The 18,133-nt window shown below is 37.8% G+C and overlaps 1 protein-coding gene across 5 annotated transcripts in view; it reads left to right on the top strand.

Moving 5' to 3' along the window:
- Window positions 1–2,285: 2,285 nt before the first annotated feature.
- Window positions 2,286–18,133, top strand: part of USP16 (ubiquitin specific peptidase 16) — a 31,578-nt gene continuing 15,730 nt past the window's right edge. Inside the window, exons 1-9 of one of the 5 annotated variants that reach the window (XM_004468660.4) lie at window positions 2,286–2,429; window positions 5,788–5,889; window positions 7,581–7,759; window positions 11,388–11,491; window positions 12,253–12,356; window positions 13,252–13,436; window positions 14,007–14,102; window positions 16,480–16,610; window positions 17,600–17,687. In XM_004468660.4, the coding sequence (XP_004468717.1) occupies window positions 5,829–5,889; window positions 7,581–7,759; window positions 11,388–11,491; window positions 12,253–12,356; window positions 13,252–13,436; window positions 14,007–14,102; window positions 16,480–16,610; window positions 17,600–17,687 (948 nt within the window). In that variant the 5' untranslated portion in view covers window positions 2,286–2,429; window positions 5,788–5,828. Of the gene's footprint in view, window positions 2,430–5,787; window positions 5,890–7,580; window positions 7,760–11,387; window positions 11,492–12,248; window positions 12,357–13,251; window positions 13,437–14,006; window positions 14,103–16,479; window positions 16,611–17,599; window positions 17,688–18,133 lie in introns of all 5 variants that reach the window. The other 4 variants (XM_004468659.4, XM_071214913.1, XM_004468662.4 and 1 more) reach the window with 4 other exon arrangements.

Raw genomic sequence — 18,133 nt, forward strand, 5'->3', positions numbered from 1 at the left:
GATAATAGTTTACATTGTAGTTTACACTCTCCCCCAGTCCATTCAGTGGGTTATGGCAGGATATATAATGTCCTGCATCTGTCCTTGCAGTATCATTCAGGACAACTCCAAATCCTGAAAATGCCCCCACATCACATCTCTTCTTCCTCTGCCTGCCCTCAGCAACTCCCGTGGCCACTGTCTCTGTATCAATGATACAATTTCTTCCATTGCTAGTCACAAATAGTTCTGTAGTAGAATACCAGTAAGTCTACTTTAATCAGTATTTTATTCCTCCATCCTGTGGCCCCTGGGATGGTGATGTCCACTCCACCTCTAAATCGAGAGGGGTCTTAGATTCCACATGGTTGATGTATGTGATTCTCCTGATCGCAGTTGTAGACACTCTTGGTTCCCTGGTGTGATGGGTGACCATCTTCTCCTACCTGTTAGCTGACCTGGTTAATTCCAATGAACCGGAGAGTAAGAGCTGCAACTCTGCTGAGGCTCAGGGCCCAGATGGCACATGGCCAGTCCAGAGATTCAAGTCTCCTGAGTATACACCAACCCCAGCACCAACCACAGGTTCAGTAAAAATGACAGAAGAGGCATGTGTAGAAAGGTCACATCTGAGTCCAACCTGTTGGCTTTTATAAAGGGTATTTATTTGGGGCAGTAGCTTACAGTTACGAGGCCCTAAAGAGGTACCATAAGAGGTGCTTCCTCACCAAAATCTACTGCCACATGTTGAAGCAAGATGGCGGGCAATGTCTGTGAGGGTTCAGCCTTCCTCTTTCCTCTTTAGGCTCCATAGGCCCAGCTTCTGTGTATCTCAGCTATAGGCTGGCAAAGGGCTCAGCTGGTCTGTTCTCTTCAACTGCAAATTATCAGGTGAATGGCTCATCTCTCTTCCCCGGACTGCAGGATCAAATCTGATAAAGTTCTTTCCTCTAGCATCTGTGGAATGTTCTCTATTCCTTTGTCTTATCTTCTTTTGTGTGCCTCCTTGACTTAGTGTCTGTATATATAGCCTACAAAAGGGATGGGGGGAAGGGTCTCAAACCAAGTAGCCCTAATGATGTCGTCAAATTAAAGCCCTAATCTTATTATAACAATCAAAGGCATTTCAGCTGAATCTAATATAAGCAAAGGGTATCACACCCAGAGAAAAAGACCAGTTTACAAACATAATCAAATATCTTTTTTGGAATTCATCAATAATCTCAAACTGCTACATATGGGGTTGGGATGGGGGAAGCAAATATATAAGTATGTAAGAAAAATACCAGGTAGTGATCATTGCTGGGCACAGAAGTAAAATAAGGTGATGTCAGTGATTGGGTGGCTATTTTACCTAGGTTGTTTAGCGGATATCTCTGTGACTTGTTAGATGTGAACAGAATGACAAGACACCAACCACAGGTAAAGAGGGGAGGAGCATTCCAGGCAGAGGAAGCATGTGGTACAAAGGTTCCAAGGCTGCATTTTGTAATAGAAAAACAATAGCAAGAACAAACCAAAAAAAAACCCAAAAAAACAAAAAACTGAGTTTAGTGAACAAACTTGAACAATAATTTCTTTGTAGCAGTGAAGAGCATGAGAATCAGTTTATTCCCCAATTTAACTTGACATTGTTTTATTTTGGCCAACTGGATGGGATAAAATGTCAATAAATCTTAATCTACTTAGATTACTAGTAAGGATGAACATTTATTCATATATAACGAATTGATTTTATTGTGGATTACTAGTTTACTTTCCTTGTCTATTTTTTCCATTAGCACCTGCATCTTTCTTACTTAGTGATTATGTCTTCATTAAATTCCAGAGGGCTTGGCACAAAGTGGGCAGTTAAATATTTTCAACGAATAAATAGTGTTTATTCGTTGAAATTTACCCTCCTGCCTTTAATAACCTTTTTGAGTTCTGCTTTAAAACGGACTTACTGCTTTACCTTTTAATTTTAACGTTGTACAAGATAAGACAGGACTGGGGAACCGCGTGAAATTTAAACGTTCCCTTCTCATTCAGCCATCAGGTGTAATGTGTTTGAGAATGGTAACTCGGAAGACATCAGGCACTAATTCATTTATATCTAATCAGGAAACCCCAAACCTCTAACCCCCACCAGGTATCACACTTTACAATATATATAACTCTCCAGTTACACGACAGCCGGGAAACGACTCATCGCCAGGCAAACTCTTGTATTAATGCGCCACAACTCTCGCACCTGGGCGCGCGCAGGCGCTGATTAAGCAACGTAAGCGTTTTGGCACCCTGGGGCCGAAGCCACTTCCCATAATGCCCCGTTCCGGAAGTTGTCTCTTTCTCGGGGTCACTCTGGCTTCGGACGCTGTCGCTCTCTAATCGTCACCGGGAGGAGGACGGCGCTGGCTGCCCAATCCCTAGGCCCATCGGGGATGCAGTTATGGGCTCTGTCGCCGTGGGTGAGTTCTGGCCCCACTTACTCGCAATCACTCCTGGCTTAACTTCTTGCGCTCCGGGAGGCCCGAATTTTCGGTCCTGACCTGATTCTCTTCTCCATGGCCCCTTTTCCTTAAACTGGTTACCCGGCCCCGGCCCGGCACCGTATTCTCATTGGTTGCCTGTCCTGTCAGATATAGGGGCTGGCCAGTGAGTCTCCAGGCTTGGCGCCCCGTTCTATCCAGTGGACCCCGAGGTCCCCGAGTGGATGAGGAGCAGTTAGTTGGAATGGAAGGGTGTGTGTGGCGGGTGCCACGCAGGCGGGTGGCGGGTGGCGGGTGGTGGGTGGCGGGCGGCGGGCAGCACCCTCTGGATTGGGGCTGGATTTGCAGTCGCGTCCACAAGGTGGGTTAGAGGAAAAGCGGGCTCTGTCACTTATCCGATTGCGTGCTTCTACAGGAGGATCGAACTACGAAAACTTGAAAGCCACGTTTAAGAGCTGCTGACGAAGTTTTTCAAACTCCTGCATTTTCAATGGAACCGAATAGGCAGGGGAAGACAGGGAGGGCAAAGAGTGAAGGGCAGAGGATTACTATGAGAGACGACAATAATAACTAACTTAAATTTTGTGTGGAGTCTTGCAAAGAGAAATTTGACCAAGAAGTTAATTTTCTTCCTAAGACACACCTGAAAATTTTAATAGCTTTATTGATGTTTTATAGCGACAGCACTCACAGTATTCTGTTCTCACGACTCATTAGATGCCCTTTACAGGTGTGAAAAATTTACTGGAACTCTTTCCGCAGTGTCGAAGTCATTCCCTACAGTCCTTACCTGCAGCAATTACAATTTGTCATTCAAGTTTTCCTTTGGAGTGTGGGCTGCTGCAGTCCTCAAACCAGATTTGCTAGTTCTGTCTTCACTGCTGAAGACTTCTTCCTTCACCCTTTTCTTTTTCACCAGAACTTGTTTGCTTCATTCTTACTTACCTACCTTTGCACCTTATAATCATCCTTTATGCCTCAGGTAGCATTCTCTTTTTTCGGTTTCAATGCAAAAAGTATTTCTTAAGGACCTATGTGGACTAACACTGGTAGACGCTATAGACAATTCAGAAGAAATGCCTAAAACTATTTCTTTCTCCTTGAACTTTATAGTCAAGGTAGAAAAATAACATACGTCCAGGTTAAAGATTTAAGTAATTGTCTACTATGGTATCTGATTAGGGGACAAAATGAATAGTGTACAAAATTAATCCTGGGAAAGTTCAGGGCAGAGGTTTATTTAGAGTTAATGGTTGGCGAACCCTTCATTGAGATGTAGAGCTTGGAGAATCCGTAAGATTTGGATAGATGGAGAGAACATCCTTGCTAAGAATCAGAGTTATAGAGGTGGGGACATGGTGTTTTGGCGTGGAGAATACTGGAGTGACTGGCTTGATTGGAATGGAAAGAGTGGTGGTCTTGGTTTTAGACCTGGGTTTTAGTTCCATTTTTGGCACCCTGTGAGCTTACATCATTTTGTTTCTGAGTTTTTTCATTTACTGAAATGCCCGGTTTAAAGGGTTGTTGTGAAAATCAAATGAGATGTTTGTGAAAGAGCTTTGTAGATCAAAACCTCCATATAGAGTAATTATCTTTAAAAAAATTTTTGATGGGGTTTTTTATTTATAACAACTGATATAGACATAGTCGAAGAAGTCATTCAGGTCATCTATCTAGTAATTATAATCTTAGTGTTTTTTTGTTGAGAAGTAATGAGAGTAAGATTACCAGAGAATTGTTACCATGAGTGCAAAGCTCAAAAGATGGGGCTGGGAAACTATTAAATGTGTTCAGTTAAGAGAGTGACTTAATTAAAATGTCATTATTGGAACAGGAGTCTGGTACTGGAATGTAGCATGGATTAGAGAGACTTGGGTTGTTGTCAAGAATTTGGAAGCAATTTTTGTTTTGTTTCTAAACTCTGCGATTATTCTAGATAATATAATGTCACTTACAGGGTAAGGAAAAGTACATAAAATGTACCCATATACTTTGTGTTCCATTGTTAGTTCATTCATTTTGTAAACATTTTAGATTATCCTTGGAAAGAATTTCTTAGTAGTTACTTGATGTGGCACTTATTTTTCATATGAAACTTTTAAAATTAACTTACCTTTAATTACGCTAGCCCATCTGGAGCTAAAAGGGAATATTTCTAAGGCTCTTAAGTCAGGACAACGATGACAGTTTATATCATATTTAACTGGGAAGTATTTTTTAAAAATATATGGACCAGGCCCCACTTTCTACCTACAGAATCAGAATTTTAGTAAGCATTCCAGATAAAATAATTGTTATTGAGATAGTCATTGAAGTGATTTTGACAATAATAATTAAAAAGAAAATTTAAGGAGGTACAGGGTTGAACCCAGGACCTCGTACTTGGGAAGCAGGTGCTCAGTCACTGAGCTACAACCGCTCCCCAGTGAGTGTTGTTTTTTTTGTTTGTTTGTTTTGTTTTTAGAGGTCTAACCCAGCTTGTACATGGGAAGCAGCCATTCAACTACTTGAGCTACATCTGCTCCCACTAATAATTTTTTTAATGTATTTCAGATACAACTTTTCAAGTTACAGTACTGCTATGTAAAGTTAGGTAGACCTGTGTGGACTTTAAGCATTTTCCATGGTTTCTAATTTTGAATTGCTGATTATAAAGAGGTGAAGATTTGATGTGTAGCTGGAAGGGGTTGGTATAGACTTTGGAACAGTAATATAATGTAAATAATTGACAGTGAAGTTGTAATCAGTACTCTGTTAGTTTATATCCATAGGAAATCCTGGTGTGGAAAATGCAGATTATATCTGGCTTTGAATTAATTCTAAAGGGAGTTTGAAATGTTCTAACTACCTTTAGAAGATTGTTTTCAGAATTATTTTTAATTTTCCTTGAGAAATTACAAATTTAATTTGCAGAGACTGTAAGACTACGACTGATAGCTTATAAAGAAAAGAGACCAGTTTCAGGTTTCAAATTGCCATCATTGTTCCACATTTATGTAACTAAAAGTTGCATTCCTAATAGTGTAAAGTGCTGAGACTATCAAAGATCTTGTAAGAAGACCTAGGTTCTGGCCTGACCTTTATATTTATTTAAAACCTCTCAACCTTTCTAAGAATTAGCTTCCCAAGCTATGTAAAGCAGGAGTAATACTATATATTCTACCTACTTTACAGAGATTTTATGGAAAATGAAGTGATTTATGTGAATGGTCATTGTAAATTACAAAGTATGATCAACATGTAAAAGCTTCTTATATGTGGCTTAGTTATAGTATTGTCTCCTAAAGAAATGTAAAACATACTTTTTTTGTCAAGCTAACTTTATCTTGTTTTCTAGATTATTATTTTGTGTCAATAAGTAGTCCATAAGGTGCCAACATGGGAAAGAAACGGACAAAGGGAAAAACTGTTCCAATTGATGATTCTTCTGAATCTTTAGGTATATTTTGCTAATTGAATCTTTAAAGTAATCTTTATATCCCCAAATGGGTATATATTTTAATACATAAAGTGGAATCAAAGTGTTCACTATTCTTAATGTAATCTGTGTTTTTACTTAATATTTGTATTTACCTGTCATTCAATAGTTTTCTGCAGTATTTTTAATGGTATAGTAGTCTGTTGATGTAAAGGACCGTGATTGCACATTTCATAATTTATTTAACTAATCCTTACTGTTTTAAAAGTAGGTAGTCTTTGGCTTTTTAGTGTTAAAATTGGAGCAGCAGCAATCATTTTCATAGCTTAATCTCCATGAATATCTAGTTATTTCCTTAGTACAAATCCTAGAGTATAATTGCTGGATCAAAGGATATAATTATTTTCAAGTCTTTGTTGATACTATTGCCAAATTGTCCTTTAGAAGTAATTTAATTGCGTCTTAGCATGATAATAAGGTGCCTGTTTCCCTGAACCTTCATTAGCACCAGTTAGTTTCATTTGTAAAAATTTTTGCTGATTTTATAGTTGAAAAAGGGTATCTCCTTTTTAAATTTGTCTTTCTTTGACTACTACTGAGACACCATGTTTTTTCACATGATCTCATTTGTATTTGTGTTTCTTCTTTTGGTGATTTTCAAGTTTCATTGGACATAAACATTAATAGTGGGGGTGCTACCTAACTAGTTTCTAAACCTCCAGGGCCCCTGAAACAGCCCAAAGCCCTTTATTTTGTGGCCCCAGTAGAGTTTTCAGCCTCAGGCTCAGCTATTCCTTTTACACTGTATGGCTCTTTCACACTTTATTATACTGGTATTCCAAGGAGACAGCAGATGTGCTTTTATACCTCCTTGATTTTACTCATGGAACACTGTCCTTCACTCCCTGACATGGTTTTGAATGTGAGCTTTAGAGTTAGAAAGACCTGAGTCCAGATTCTGATACAGTCATTTACTAGCAGTATGTCCTTGGGCAATGAATCTTAGTTTTCTCATCTACCATTGGGGAATAATAGTATCTTCTTTCTCGGGTGGTGGTGAGGATAAGATGAGATAATATATACAAAACATTTAGCACCGTGCCAGACTGACAGTAAGTGCTTAATCAGTATCAGAAATTAATACTGTTAATATCTTCCAAGACTGTCCAGATGTTAACTCCATTGTGAAACTTTCGGTGACTTTACCTTCTCTTCTTGTGCTGCTGTGTATGTTTGGAGGTTTTTACACATTTACTTTCCTTTCTTGCCAGAATGTGAGCTACTCCAAGAGAAGAGCTCTGGCTTAGTAGCTTTTGGTTCCTTGGCTTTCTAGCACAGCTTTCTGCCTGACCTGCAGTAGGCATATTCTTGACTGAATGAAGGACCTTCTTTACAAATCTTTTTAAGATAAAGAGCATCAGAAATATGATAAAGGGCCCTAATTTAAAGGAAATAACGAAATACATTGAAATGAATTGGGGGGGGGGAGTGTTATACTTAGGACTTAAAAGAGTAAATTTCCAAGTTTATGTAAAATCTTTTACTCACATAATCATCTCATAATAACAAATACATTTAAGTTTCCAGATTATGTAACAATTTGTTTATAGAGTAAATTCATTTTTGATGTTGAGATGAAAGGAAGTTTGAGATTAACTAAAGAAAGTATTTTTTGATCTCATGTACTCCTTTTTTATTACTTGTTTTAATAGAACCTATGTGCAGACACATTAGAAAAGGATTGGAACAAGGTAATTTGAAAAAGGCTTTAGTGAACGTTGAATGGAATATTTGCCAAGATTGTAAGACGGACAATAAAGTAAAAGATAAATCTGAAGAGGAAACGGAAGAAAGCCCTTCAGTTTGGCTATGTCTCAAGTGTGGCCATCAGGTATGCTTAGATTTGATCGATGCGGGATTTTTGAAAACTCTTTGAACTTATTTTAGAAGATATTACCTAAAAAGTTCAGTGTGAGTGACTCAGATGCCAGTTGATATAGGGTGTGTTCCCTAGAGAACAGATTCTGAGACTGAGAGTTGCACAAGTGGTTTATTGGAGTGTGTTCTTAAGTACTACACCAAGAAAAAGAGTGAGGGAAGCAGAGAGAACAGTTGAACTAAGACGCAGTTGCTACAGAGCCTCAACTAATCCACAGTGAACTCTGACCCTTCAGAGATGTCCTGAATTGAGGCAAGGGGCCAATCCTTCGTACCCACACATTGACTGGTTATTGGATGTGAACGGCCCCTGGGAAGAGGGAGTTACTTTGGGCAAGGTATCTGCACTCTGTTGAGAATACTTCAGCACATGACAGTGTCTACTATACTAGCTCACAGGTGTTGGCCGTGGCACTAAATCTCAAGACCTCCTAGTCACACTTAAGTGTGCCACGTTTATATGTTAGGAAACCTGGTGGGGGCAGGCATCCTTTTCCTTTTCCTTTTTTTTTAATTGAAATTTTTATTGAGATAATTATAGATTCATATGCAGTTGTAAGAAATAATAGAGAGCCCTTGTACACTTTCCTTAGTTTCCTTCAATGATAACATTTTGCTGAATTAAAGTATATCATAACCAAAATGTTGACTTTGATATAATCCACCGTTCTATTCAGATTTCCCTAGTTTCATTTGTACTCATTTGTATGTGTTCATGAGTACCTATGTATTAAGTTAAAGACAGTTTTATCACTTGTATAGGTTCTTCTACATACCACCACAGTCAAGACACTGAACAATTCCAGCACTACAAAGATCCCTTATATTATCCTTTTATAACTACACCCACCTCCCTTCTGCCCCCCTGCCAACCCCTGGCAGCTATACCATTAATCTGTTCTGCATTTATAAAATGTTGTCATTTCAAAAATATATAAGTAGAATCATAAAGTATATAACTTGTTGGGGTTGGCTTTTTTTTTTCAGCCAGCATATAATTCCCTGGAGATTGATCCAAGTTGTGCATTTTTATTGCTGAGTAGTATTCAGTGGTATTTATGTATCTGTCTTGGGCAAGATCCACCCCTAGATTTGATGATTTGCTAGGAGGACTCATAGGCCTCAGCATATAGTTGTATCACAGCCATGATTTATTGCAGTGATGGGCTACCATGCAAAATCAGCAAAGGGCAAAGAAAAGGCACACAGTCTGGAGGAAATCAAGTGAATGCTTCCAAGAGTCCTCTCCCAGTGATGTTTTATGGGACAGGCTTAATTCCTCTAGCAGCAAGTTATGACAACACATGTGAAATGCTGTCTGTCAGGGAAGCTCATTAGAGACTCAGAACCTAGCATTTTTATTGAGAGTGGGTCATGAAGGCATCCTTTGCTTGACACATACCAAATTCCAGACGCCCAGAAGGAAAGCAGGTGTTCAGTATAAACTACATTGTTACACAAACAGCTTAGTCACTGTGGGCCGCTCTGTCGGTTCTGGGAATAGTGGGAATCCTCCCAAGATCCATGTTTACAGATAATAGCCAGAGACTCTCTCAGGCCTGCTGTTTTTTAAAAAATTTCTTCCTTGTTATGTTTCTCATTTAGGTCTGCTATTTTAATTATTTTCTGCACAGTAAATAGTTTAATCATTCACCTGGACATCTGTGCTGATTCCATTTTTTTTTGGCTATTATAAATAAAGCTGCAGGGAACATTTGTTTACTAGCTTTTGTGTAAACTTAAGCTTTCATTTCAATGGGATAAATGCCCAGGAGTGTAATTGCCTGGTGTAATTTGCATGTTTAGTTTTATCAGAAATAGCCAAACCATTCTCCAGGGTAGTTGTATCATTCTGCATTTGCATCAGTAATATTTAAGTGATCCAGTTTCTCCATATACTTGCCAGCATTTGATGTCACTGTTTTTTGTTTTAATCATCTTGATAGGTATATAGAAAATCTCATTGTGATCAGATAGCACTCCAGTTTTTAAAGCAATCTGTATGTCAGCAAAGAGCATATTTATTGTCTGCTTGTATTTGAAAAGGTTTTAATTGAATGTTTATATACAGAGGTGTATTTACAACTATATTTTGCTATTTCAAATTTTCCAAAATACATATACTATTATACATTTTATTTTTCTACCTTTTTAATTCCTAAGGTTAAGATTGCACAGTTAATGGTTCACTTTTTCTACTATGCTTATCTTTTGCATTGTTAGTTCAGCTGTTCTCTCAAGGCAGTTTACCTCATTCTTGGTCTCAAATGGATTTAAAATGGTGTTAAAATTTTCAGAATTATTATCAAATTTTAACTCATTTATTTTTGAATTTAATGTAGAGTGGGATAAATTAAACCGGTAGTGATTTGGTATCACAGTGAAAGAATTAGAAGCCACTGAGATGTGTGTGAGTACTATATATTTACAAATACATACCTACATGTATTAACGTACACACACACACACATACACACGCACATTAAGCTTCCAGAGTGTATTTTCATCTTCAGTAGAAGCAGGACAAATTATTTTAGGGTGATCCAAGGAGGTTGATGTCCTGATTCAGATAGGTAGACAGTGAAGGTACATTTCTTAGCAGTGATCTAACTAGCTGAAGGTAGAATATCTGGTCATGTTCATTTATGAATAAGTCTATACATTTATGAATAAGTCTATACATCTCTTTTATTTACTTCCTTAATTAATGCTTTTTGACTACCTCCCTTGTACTAGGGCTTTTGGTAATAGAAAGGTTAATGACATATAATTCATGTCTTTGACATTTACAGTTTAGGGAAGAAAGTAAGTAAGCACAAATAACTTTAATAGAAGGTAGAAAATAAGGAATGCCACCAGGAATTTACACCATGTTTTGTAGGCATTTGTTTATAGGAAGCATAAAATATTTTCTCATTTTGTAGGGTAAGCATAGGCTTCTGGGAGGAGGTGGTTTTTGAACAACGTCCTGAAGAATGGGTGGGACTTGACCAGGTGGTAGTAGCGATGAAGGATTCCAGGACAAATAGCATAACGTGAATAAAATTGTATAGTTGTAGAAGTGCTGGGTGTTATTAGCTGGTGTATGGTTTATGAGTAGGAGAATCTGGGTGTTAATGCTGGAAAGAGGTTGGGATCAGAAGGTTTTTGGTTTAGAAGAGTAAGGAGCAATTCATAATTTTCAAATTGAGTGGATGAACGGAACTTTATTTTAGGAACATTAAACTGAAAAAAAAATAGGTATCTGAAGGAGGAAACTGAAGTAAAGAAAAAATTGGGGTACTTTTAAGTAGTCCACTTTGGACTTAATTAGCAACAGAATTAATATGGTTTAATTGAGACTAGAAAGAACTAGGGTCAGAAGGGGTGCATTTAACGCATGGTTTTCTAAATACTTTCTTCCTTAAACATCCTCAGTTGCCTGTGATAATTCAGTTTTAACAAATCCAGACTCTAGAGTCTAACATTCTATTTCCAAAATTGTTTGAATGGTATAATTACTTGAGCCATTTCCTTACTGATGATGGATTACCTCCTTTTTCCATAAATTTGTGACTTTGAGGTTTATGGTTATTCTCTAGGGCTGTGGCAGAAATTCTCAAGAACAGCATGCCTTAAAGCACTATTTGACACCAAGATCTGAACCTCACTGTCTGGTTCTTAATTTGGACAACTGGAGTGTATGGTGAGTTTCAACTCTTGAGCACATTGAAAATTGTTTGAAATACTGGAGAATGGAGATGTTTGAAAATATTTAAGCATCAAGAAAGTAAAAAATTTTGGTATATTTAAATATCATTTTTAGAAGGCTAGAGAATGTGATGTTATGCAAAGCTTTTGCTTAATATTGAACACAAATATTGTAGCATGTGTAAGACTTAGGAATCTTCACCCTTTTATTTTTCTTGTGATATTATAAAGCACAAGATGGGTTGCTTTTTAGTTTAAAAATTGGGACACTAAAGCAAATTTTGGATAAATTTGTAAAATTTTGGCAGTGAATTTGCATAAAAATAAATATCAAGCTGATATATTGTTATTTCCTGTATTATGCTTCATTAAAACCAATTTTCATTTCTTTAAAACCCATATATTTTCACAGCAGTGTTCACTGAACATCATCTGTCAGATTTGTTAATTTTGTTGGTGTAGGTCTTTATTTTGTAATATGTTAGAAAAATCTTTTGACTTTATTGTTGAGAATAACTATTCCAGCAAAATAGTCACGGTATTTATATATAACCAAAATTATGGCTGACCTTATTTATAATAAACCAGAGTTAATATGGATAATTTTCTTTGAGAAAACATACAGAATTATAATTTTCAGTTTCTCTAATAGAATAATTTGGTGTTTATAGACTTTGTAGTCTAGGAATTATAATTTGACTCCCTTTTTTGGTTGTCATTTTGTCTTTTTTTTCTCTGTTACCTCTTGGGAGACAGGTGTTACATGTGTGATGCTGAGGTCCAGTATTGTAGTTCAAATCGATTGGGGCAGGTAGTTGATTATATTAGAAAACAAGTTGGCATTACAACTCCAAAATCAGGTAAAATGATTTGTTTCTTAATATATACTGTGACATTGATTTATATATGTGCTCATGTTTAGATTTATTATGCTACTCCAGCATTTACTTATAGGTGGGTAAAATTAGTTATGTTTGATTTTAAACTGTGAAACTATTTTTGGTTAAGAATGCAAAATAGTGAGGATATATATGATGTTAGAGTTAGAAAGACTCTGAGGAATAATGTAGTGGATGTGATGAGTCTGGACTAAGACAATGGGCGGTAACTCTGTCTCCACTACCTGGGATGGTGCTTAAGATCGACTTGTCTGATATTAATTTACCATTTTATATTTTATTATAGCAAGATTTCAGTCCATTTGTTGGGATGATATAATAGTAAAGTACTTGTAACTCCTTTTAGTGGCCAGATACTCCTCAGGTTTTTTTATGCATAATTAAATTAATTGAGTTGACTGGTATCATTTGGTTGACTCTTGTTCCTTAGATTTTTTTTCTGTAAAACGGGGATAGAATGACCATAGAAGTACCTTCTTTGGAAGAGCCAGAATAGTTTGTTTCTCACTTCAGGATTGGTTTAAGGCCCACAAAATTCATTTAAAAATTTATTTTATGTCCACATTCTTGTTTTATATTCTTAATTTCACAAGATAATATATGCTCATTTATAAATAATTTTTGGGTAGTTAAAAAAAAGGGGAAGATTTATACTGAAGCATTTACTGTTTCATATTATTTGTCAAACTGTTTATATAAGTTATGAATGTTTTATATTTATTGATTTCTCTTTCTCTCTTGATAGTAATTTCCCTGTATTTACTAGACAACATTTAAAATCAAACAGGTGGCAAATATGTGAAAATCATAAATATCCAACATCATTTTCTTTTCTTCTGTTTTGTGTTTAATGCAGCAAAAGAAAATGGAGACATTGAACTTGAAAATAAAAAATTAGAAAAGGAGACTAAAAATGAACAAGAGCGAGACAAAAAGGAAAATATAGCTAAAGAAAATGCTTCCATGAATTCTACATCCCAAATCACTGTTAAAGGACTGAGTAATTTGGGAAATACATGTTTTTTCAATGCAGTTATGCAGGTGCCAGTATTTCTTCCCCTTTCAAAAAAATCTTTTATCTTTTGCTCAGATTATAGAATCTGGTTACTTAGAGTATTGACTCTTCCCTGACCCCCAAGTTTAAATTTATTTCTATGTTTTCAAAGAAAGTGAAAAGAAATAGTTTCTTTTGCATGGTGGTAAAACATTGTGGTAAGCACTAGGGTACAGTGGGGTTCAAAACAAATGTGGCCCCTGCCTTCATGGAGCTTGCACTTGGGTGGGGCAAATAATGGATAATGTACAGAGATACAGAGATAAAGAATTAGTTACAAGTGGTGTTAAGTGGTAGCGAGAAAATTGTGGTGGTGGTGAGCATAGAGACTTCAGATTGGGTGGTTGAAGAATGGCCCCCTGAGGTGATGAATACAGTTAGCACTGAAATATTTATGAACCAAACAGTGGGGAGAAGTTCCTACCATAACTCCATTTCTCAAATATAGGCACAGTAAAGATTATAGTGGTTTTTCTGATTTGATTGAATATTCACATAAAATGGATTCAGTTTGCCTTTAAAATAATTTTCCTCTTCTTTTCCGTACTACATTCCAGAATTTGTCACAAACACCAGTTCTTAGAGAACTACTAAAAGAAGTAAAAATGTCTGGAACAATTGTGAAAATTGAACCACCTGATTTGGCACTAACAGTATGTACTTTAAAATTTTCTTTACAGTCAGTAAGTTTCCTCTCTAAATATCCATTCTCTAGTTTAAAGTACTGACGTCATTTCCACCTACTTTGTTTTGTTTTGTTTTGTTTTAGGTTACTAAGTTAAAACATTTTCAAGTTAATGGAAATGATACAGAGTTTTAACATTTGTTTTGCTCTATGTATGCCATGTTCTTTTGTGCTTGCACGTTCCACCTCCTTCTTGGGAATGTTGATATTCTTGCCCTAAGCTTGCATTATTTTTAACATTTTAAGGTGGTTTACGAACTAAGCCAAGTAAATTTTGCCTTACCTGTTTTTATCATTTACATTTTTCTTTGGCATGTTGAGATCTTATATGGCAGTAAGTTCTTGGTAATCGAAACTAAAATAGTGGAACTGAATTCTTCAACAGGCAGTCTATGACCAGAAAGTTTCTATATCTTGTGCTAGGCATATATCTTTATATCTATATATCTATATATCTATATGTATATACACACACACACACACATATGTATTTATATTTTTTAAGATTTATTTATTTCTCTCCCCTTCCCTCCCACCCTGGTTGTCTGTTCTCTGTGTCTGTTTGCTGCATTGTCTTCTTTGTCCGCTTCTGTTGTTGTCAGTGGCATGGGAATCTGTGTTTCTTTTTTTTTTTTTTTTAAAGATTTATTTATTTATTCATTCCTCTCCCCTTTCCCCCCCACCCCAGTTGTCTGTTCTCTGTATCTTCATCTTTGTCCGCTTCTGTTGTTATCAGCGGCACGGGAATCTGTGTTTCTTTTTGTTGCGTCAGCTCTCTGTGTGTGTGGCGCCATTCTTAGGCAGGCTGCACTTTCTTTCGCGCTGGGCGGCTCTCCTTACAGGGCGCACTCCTTGCACGTACTCGGGGAACACCCCTACGTGGGGGACACCCCTACGCGGGGGACCCACGGGTCAAGGAGGCTGGAGTTTTGAACTGCAGACCTCCCATGTGGTAGACGGACACCCTAACCACTGGACCAAGTCCGCCACCCCTGTGTTTCTTTTTGTTGTGTCATCTTGTTGTATCAGCTTTCCGTGTGGGCGGTGCCATTCTTAGGCAGGCTGCACTTTCTGTCACGCTGGGCGGCTCTCCTGGGGTGCACTCCTTGCGCGTGGGGCTCCCCTATGCGGGGGACACCCCTGCGTGGCAGGGCACTCCTTGTGCGCATCAGCACTGCCCATGGGCCAGCTCCACACGGGTCAAGGAGGCCCGGGGTTTGAACCGCGGACCTCCCATGTGGTAGATGGACGCCCTAATTACTGGGACAAGTCCTCTTCCCCATATATATATTTTTAGGAGGTATGGGGCATTGAATCTGGGACCTCATACATGGGAAACATGTTCAACTACTGAGCTACACTCATTCCCCATGTGTTAAGACTGTTTTTTTCAAAAGATTTATTTATTTACTGTATTTTTCTTTATTCACCCCCTCTCCCAGATGGTTCTCTTGTCATTGTTTGCTAACTTTCTCCAGGAGGCACCAGTAAGCAAACCTGGGACCTCCTACATGAGAGGCGAGTGCCCAACAGCCTGAGCCACATCCGCTCCCCGCTCACTGTGGTGTTTGCTGCCTTGTGGCTTCTGCTCACTGCACGGGGACAATGTCTAGCTTGTTGAAGCGGGGCGATGTCTGCTCGTCTTCTTTTAGGAGGCATGGGGACCCAAACCTGGGACCTCTCATGTGGTGGGAGGGTGCCCAACTGATTGATCCACATCTGCTTCTATGCTAGACTTTTTTTTTTTTTTAAAGAGGCTTAGATTGTATAAATGTTACATAAAACGTATAGGGGATTTCCACATGCCCCGCTCCCTACCCCCCACACATTCTCTCACATTTTCTCACATTAACAGCATCCTTCATTAACATGGTACATTTGTTACAATTGATGAACACATTTTGGAACATTGCCACCAAGTGTGGATTATAGTTTACATTGCAGTTTATACTCTCTCCCACTCAATTTTGTAGGTTATAACAAGATACATATTATTTATTTGTCATTGCAATGTCATTCAGGACAATACCTAAGTCCTGAAAATGCCCCCATATTACACGTGTTTTTCATTCTCCTTCCCTTCAGAACTGCCAGTAGCCACTGCTTCCACATTAGTCATAAAAGTTCTTTCATTGTTAGAATCACAGTAAGTCTATAGTAGAACACCAATAAGTCTACTTTAGTCCTTCATTCATTTCCATTTAGTCCATTGTTCATATAAGTTTTTAAACTTATAAAAGGGATGGCTCTGTCTGCAATATTAGTGATGTATGTTAACTGACTACATTTTGGTAAAGTAAATGTTCCTAAGATTTGATGAAAATAATTTTTATTCCCATATTCAGGAACCCTTAGAAATAAACATTGAGCCTCCGGGGCCTCTTACGTTAGCCATGAGCCAGTTTCTTAATGAGATGCAGGAGACCAAAAAGGGAATTGTGACACCTAAAGAACTCTTTTCTCAGGTCTGTAAAAAGTGAGTATCTTTTTGATTGTGCTTTCAGTGTGTCTTAATTTGCCAAAGGGCTGCTGGTGCAAAGTACCTGAAATGGGTTGGATTTTATAACAGGGTTTTATTTAGGGTAAAAGCTTACAGTTCCAAGGCCGTGAAATGCCCTAATTAAAGCACCATCAGAGATGCTTTCTCACCAAAGTCAGGTACTGGTGATCCTGGTGTCCTGCCATATGGTGATGATGGCATCTATCTCCGTCAAGGTCCCTGCCTTCCTATCCAGAATTTACTATCTCCCGGAACTCAGCTGTGGGCAACCAGGCATAGGGCTTGTCTCTTTTGTGGCCTCCTCGCTCAGTCTTGGCTGCTCCATTTTCTTCCTGAGTACAGCTGTGGGCTATCAGGCTATGGCTAGTCTCTTCAGCCTTGAGCTGCTCCATGGGCCCATCCTCTTGGGGGATTTGTGCTTAAGCTTTGGCTGCTAGCAGTTCTTGAGTCCTCTCTCACATGGATGAGTCAGAAATGGCAGATTCCTTTCTTTGTGGTACTCTTTGTATCTCTGTTTATATAAAGCTACAGTAGGAGAGTGGAGATCCTCCCTGAGTCACATTTCACTGATACAGTGCAATCAAAAGGGCCTATACCTGAAGGAATGGATTAGATCGAGAACATAATCTTTTCTTTTTGGGATTCATAAAACAACCTCAAACTGTCACACAATGCATCAGTAAGAAGCTGAGAAACAAAAATAGTTAATAGTATTAGAGTCAGTCCATTAGTCCATTATATGTATTAAAGCATGGTTTATAAATCACTTGGGTTACAAGAAATAATTTTAAATGAAAATTAAATCTGCCACGGTATTTATGGGGCTAAACAGAAATATTGAGAAACTAGAAACACTCAGATTTGGGATGTGATCCTAAGATTTTGTAAATATGGCTTCATGTTTTTAGTAGACTCATAATTTCTTTTCTTTTTCTTTCCCTCCCTCCCTGCCCCCCTCTCCTTAGAGCTGTGCGGTTTAAAGGCTATCAGCAGCAAGACAGTCAAGAGCTACTTCGCTATTTATTGGATGGGATGAGAGCTGAAGAACATCAAGTTAGCATATTATGACCATTGTATTTTATAATCTCATCCTCTTTAACTTGTCTGTGTTTTGATGGTTTAAAGGTGATAAAAACAATGAAAGCTAGTAATTGAGGCCATTGTACTTCTAATTTGTTTTTTTTTTTTACCCAATAGTTCAACCAGTATGTTTTAATCATTAGAATGAATTGAGAATTAGAAGTGATTCTCCTCTCAGAGATGCTGTAGTTTAATTGATGTTTTCAGCTTTATTGTTGTTCTAGCCTCTACCAGGAGAGCTGCAAGCAGTGTTGAAAACTGCTTCTCTCCAAACAGTTCCCAATTGCAGTGCACCCTTACTCTTATTCTGACTGCAATTGTGAATCTAGGAAGTATTTTCATTTTGTAAGAGTAAAGGAACCTTTGTTATATTTAACAATTCTTGTCAATTGTCAATACATATATAAAATACTATATTT

The sequence above is a fragment of the Dasypus novemcinctus genome, chromosome 4 (assembly GCF_030445035.2).
Source record: "Dasypus novemcinctus isolate mDasNov1 chromosome 4, mDasNov1.1.hap2, whole genome shotgun sequence".
Classification (NCBI taxonomy): Eukaryota; Metazoa; Chordata; class Mammalia; order Cingulata; family Dasypodidae; genus Dasypus; species Dasypus novemcinctus.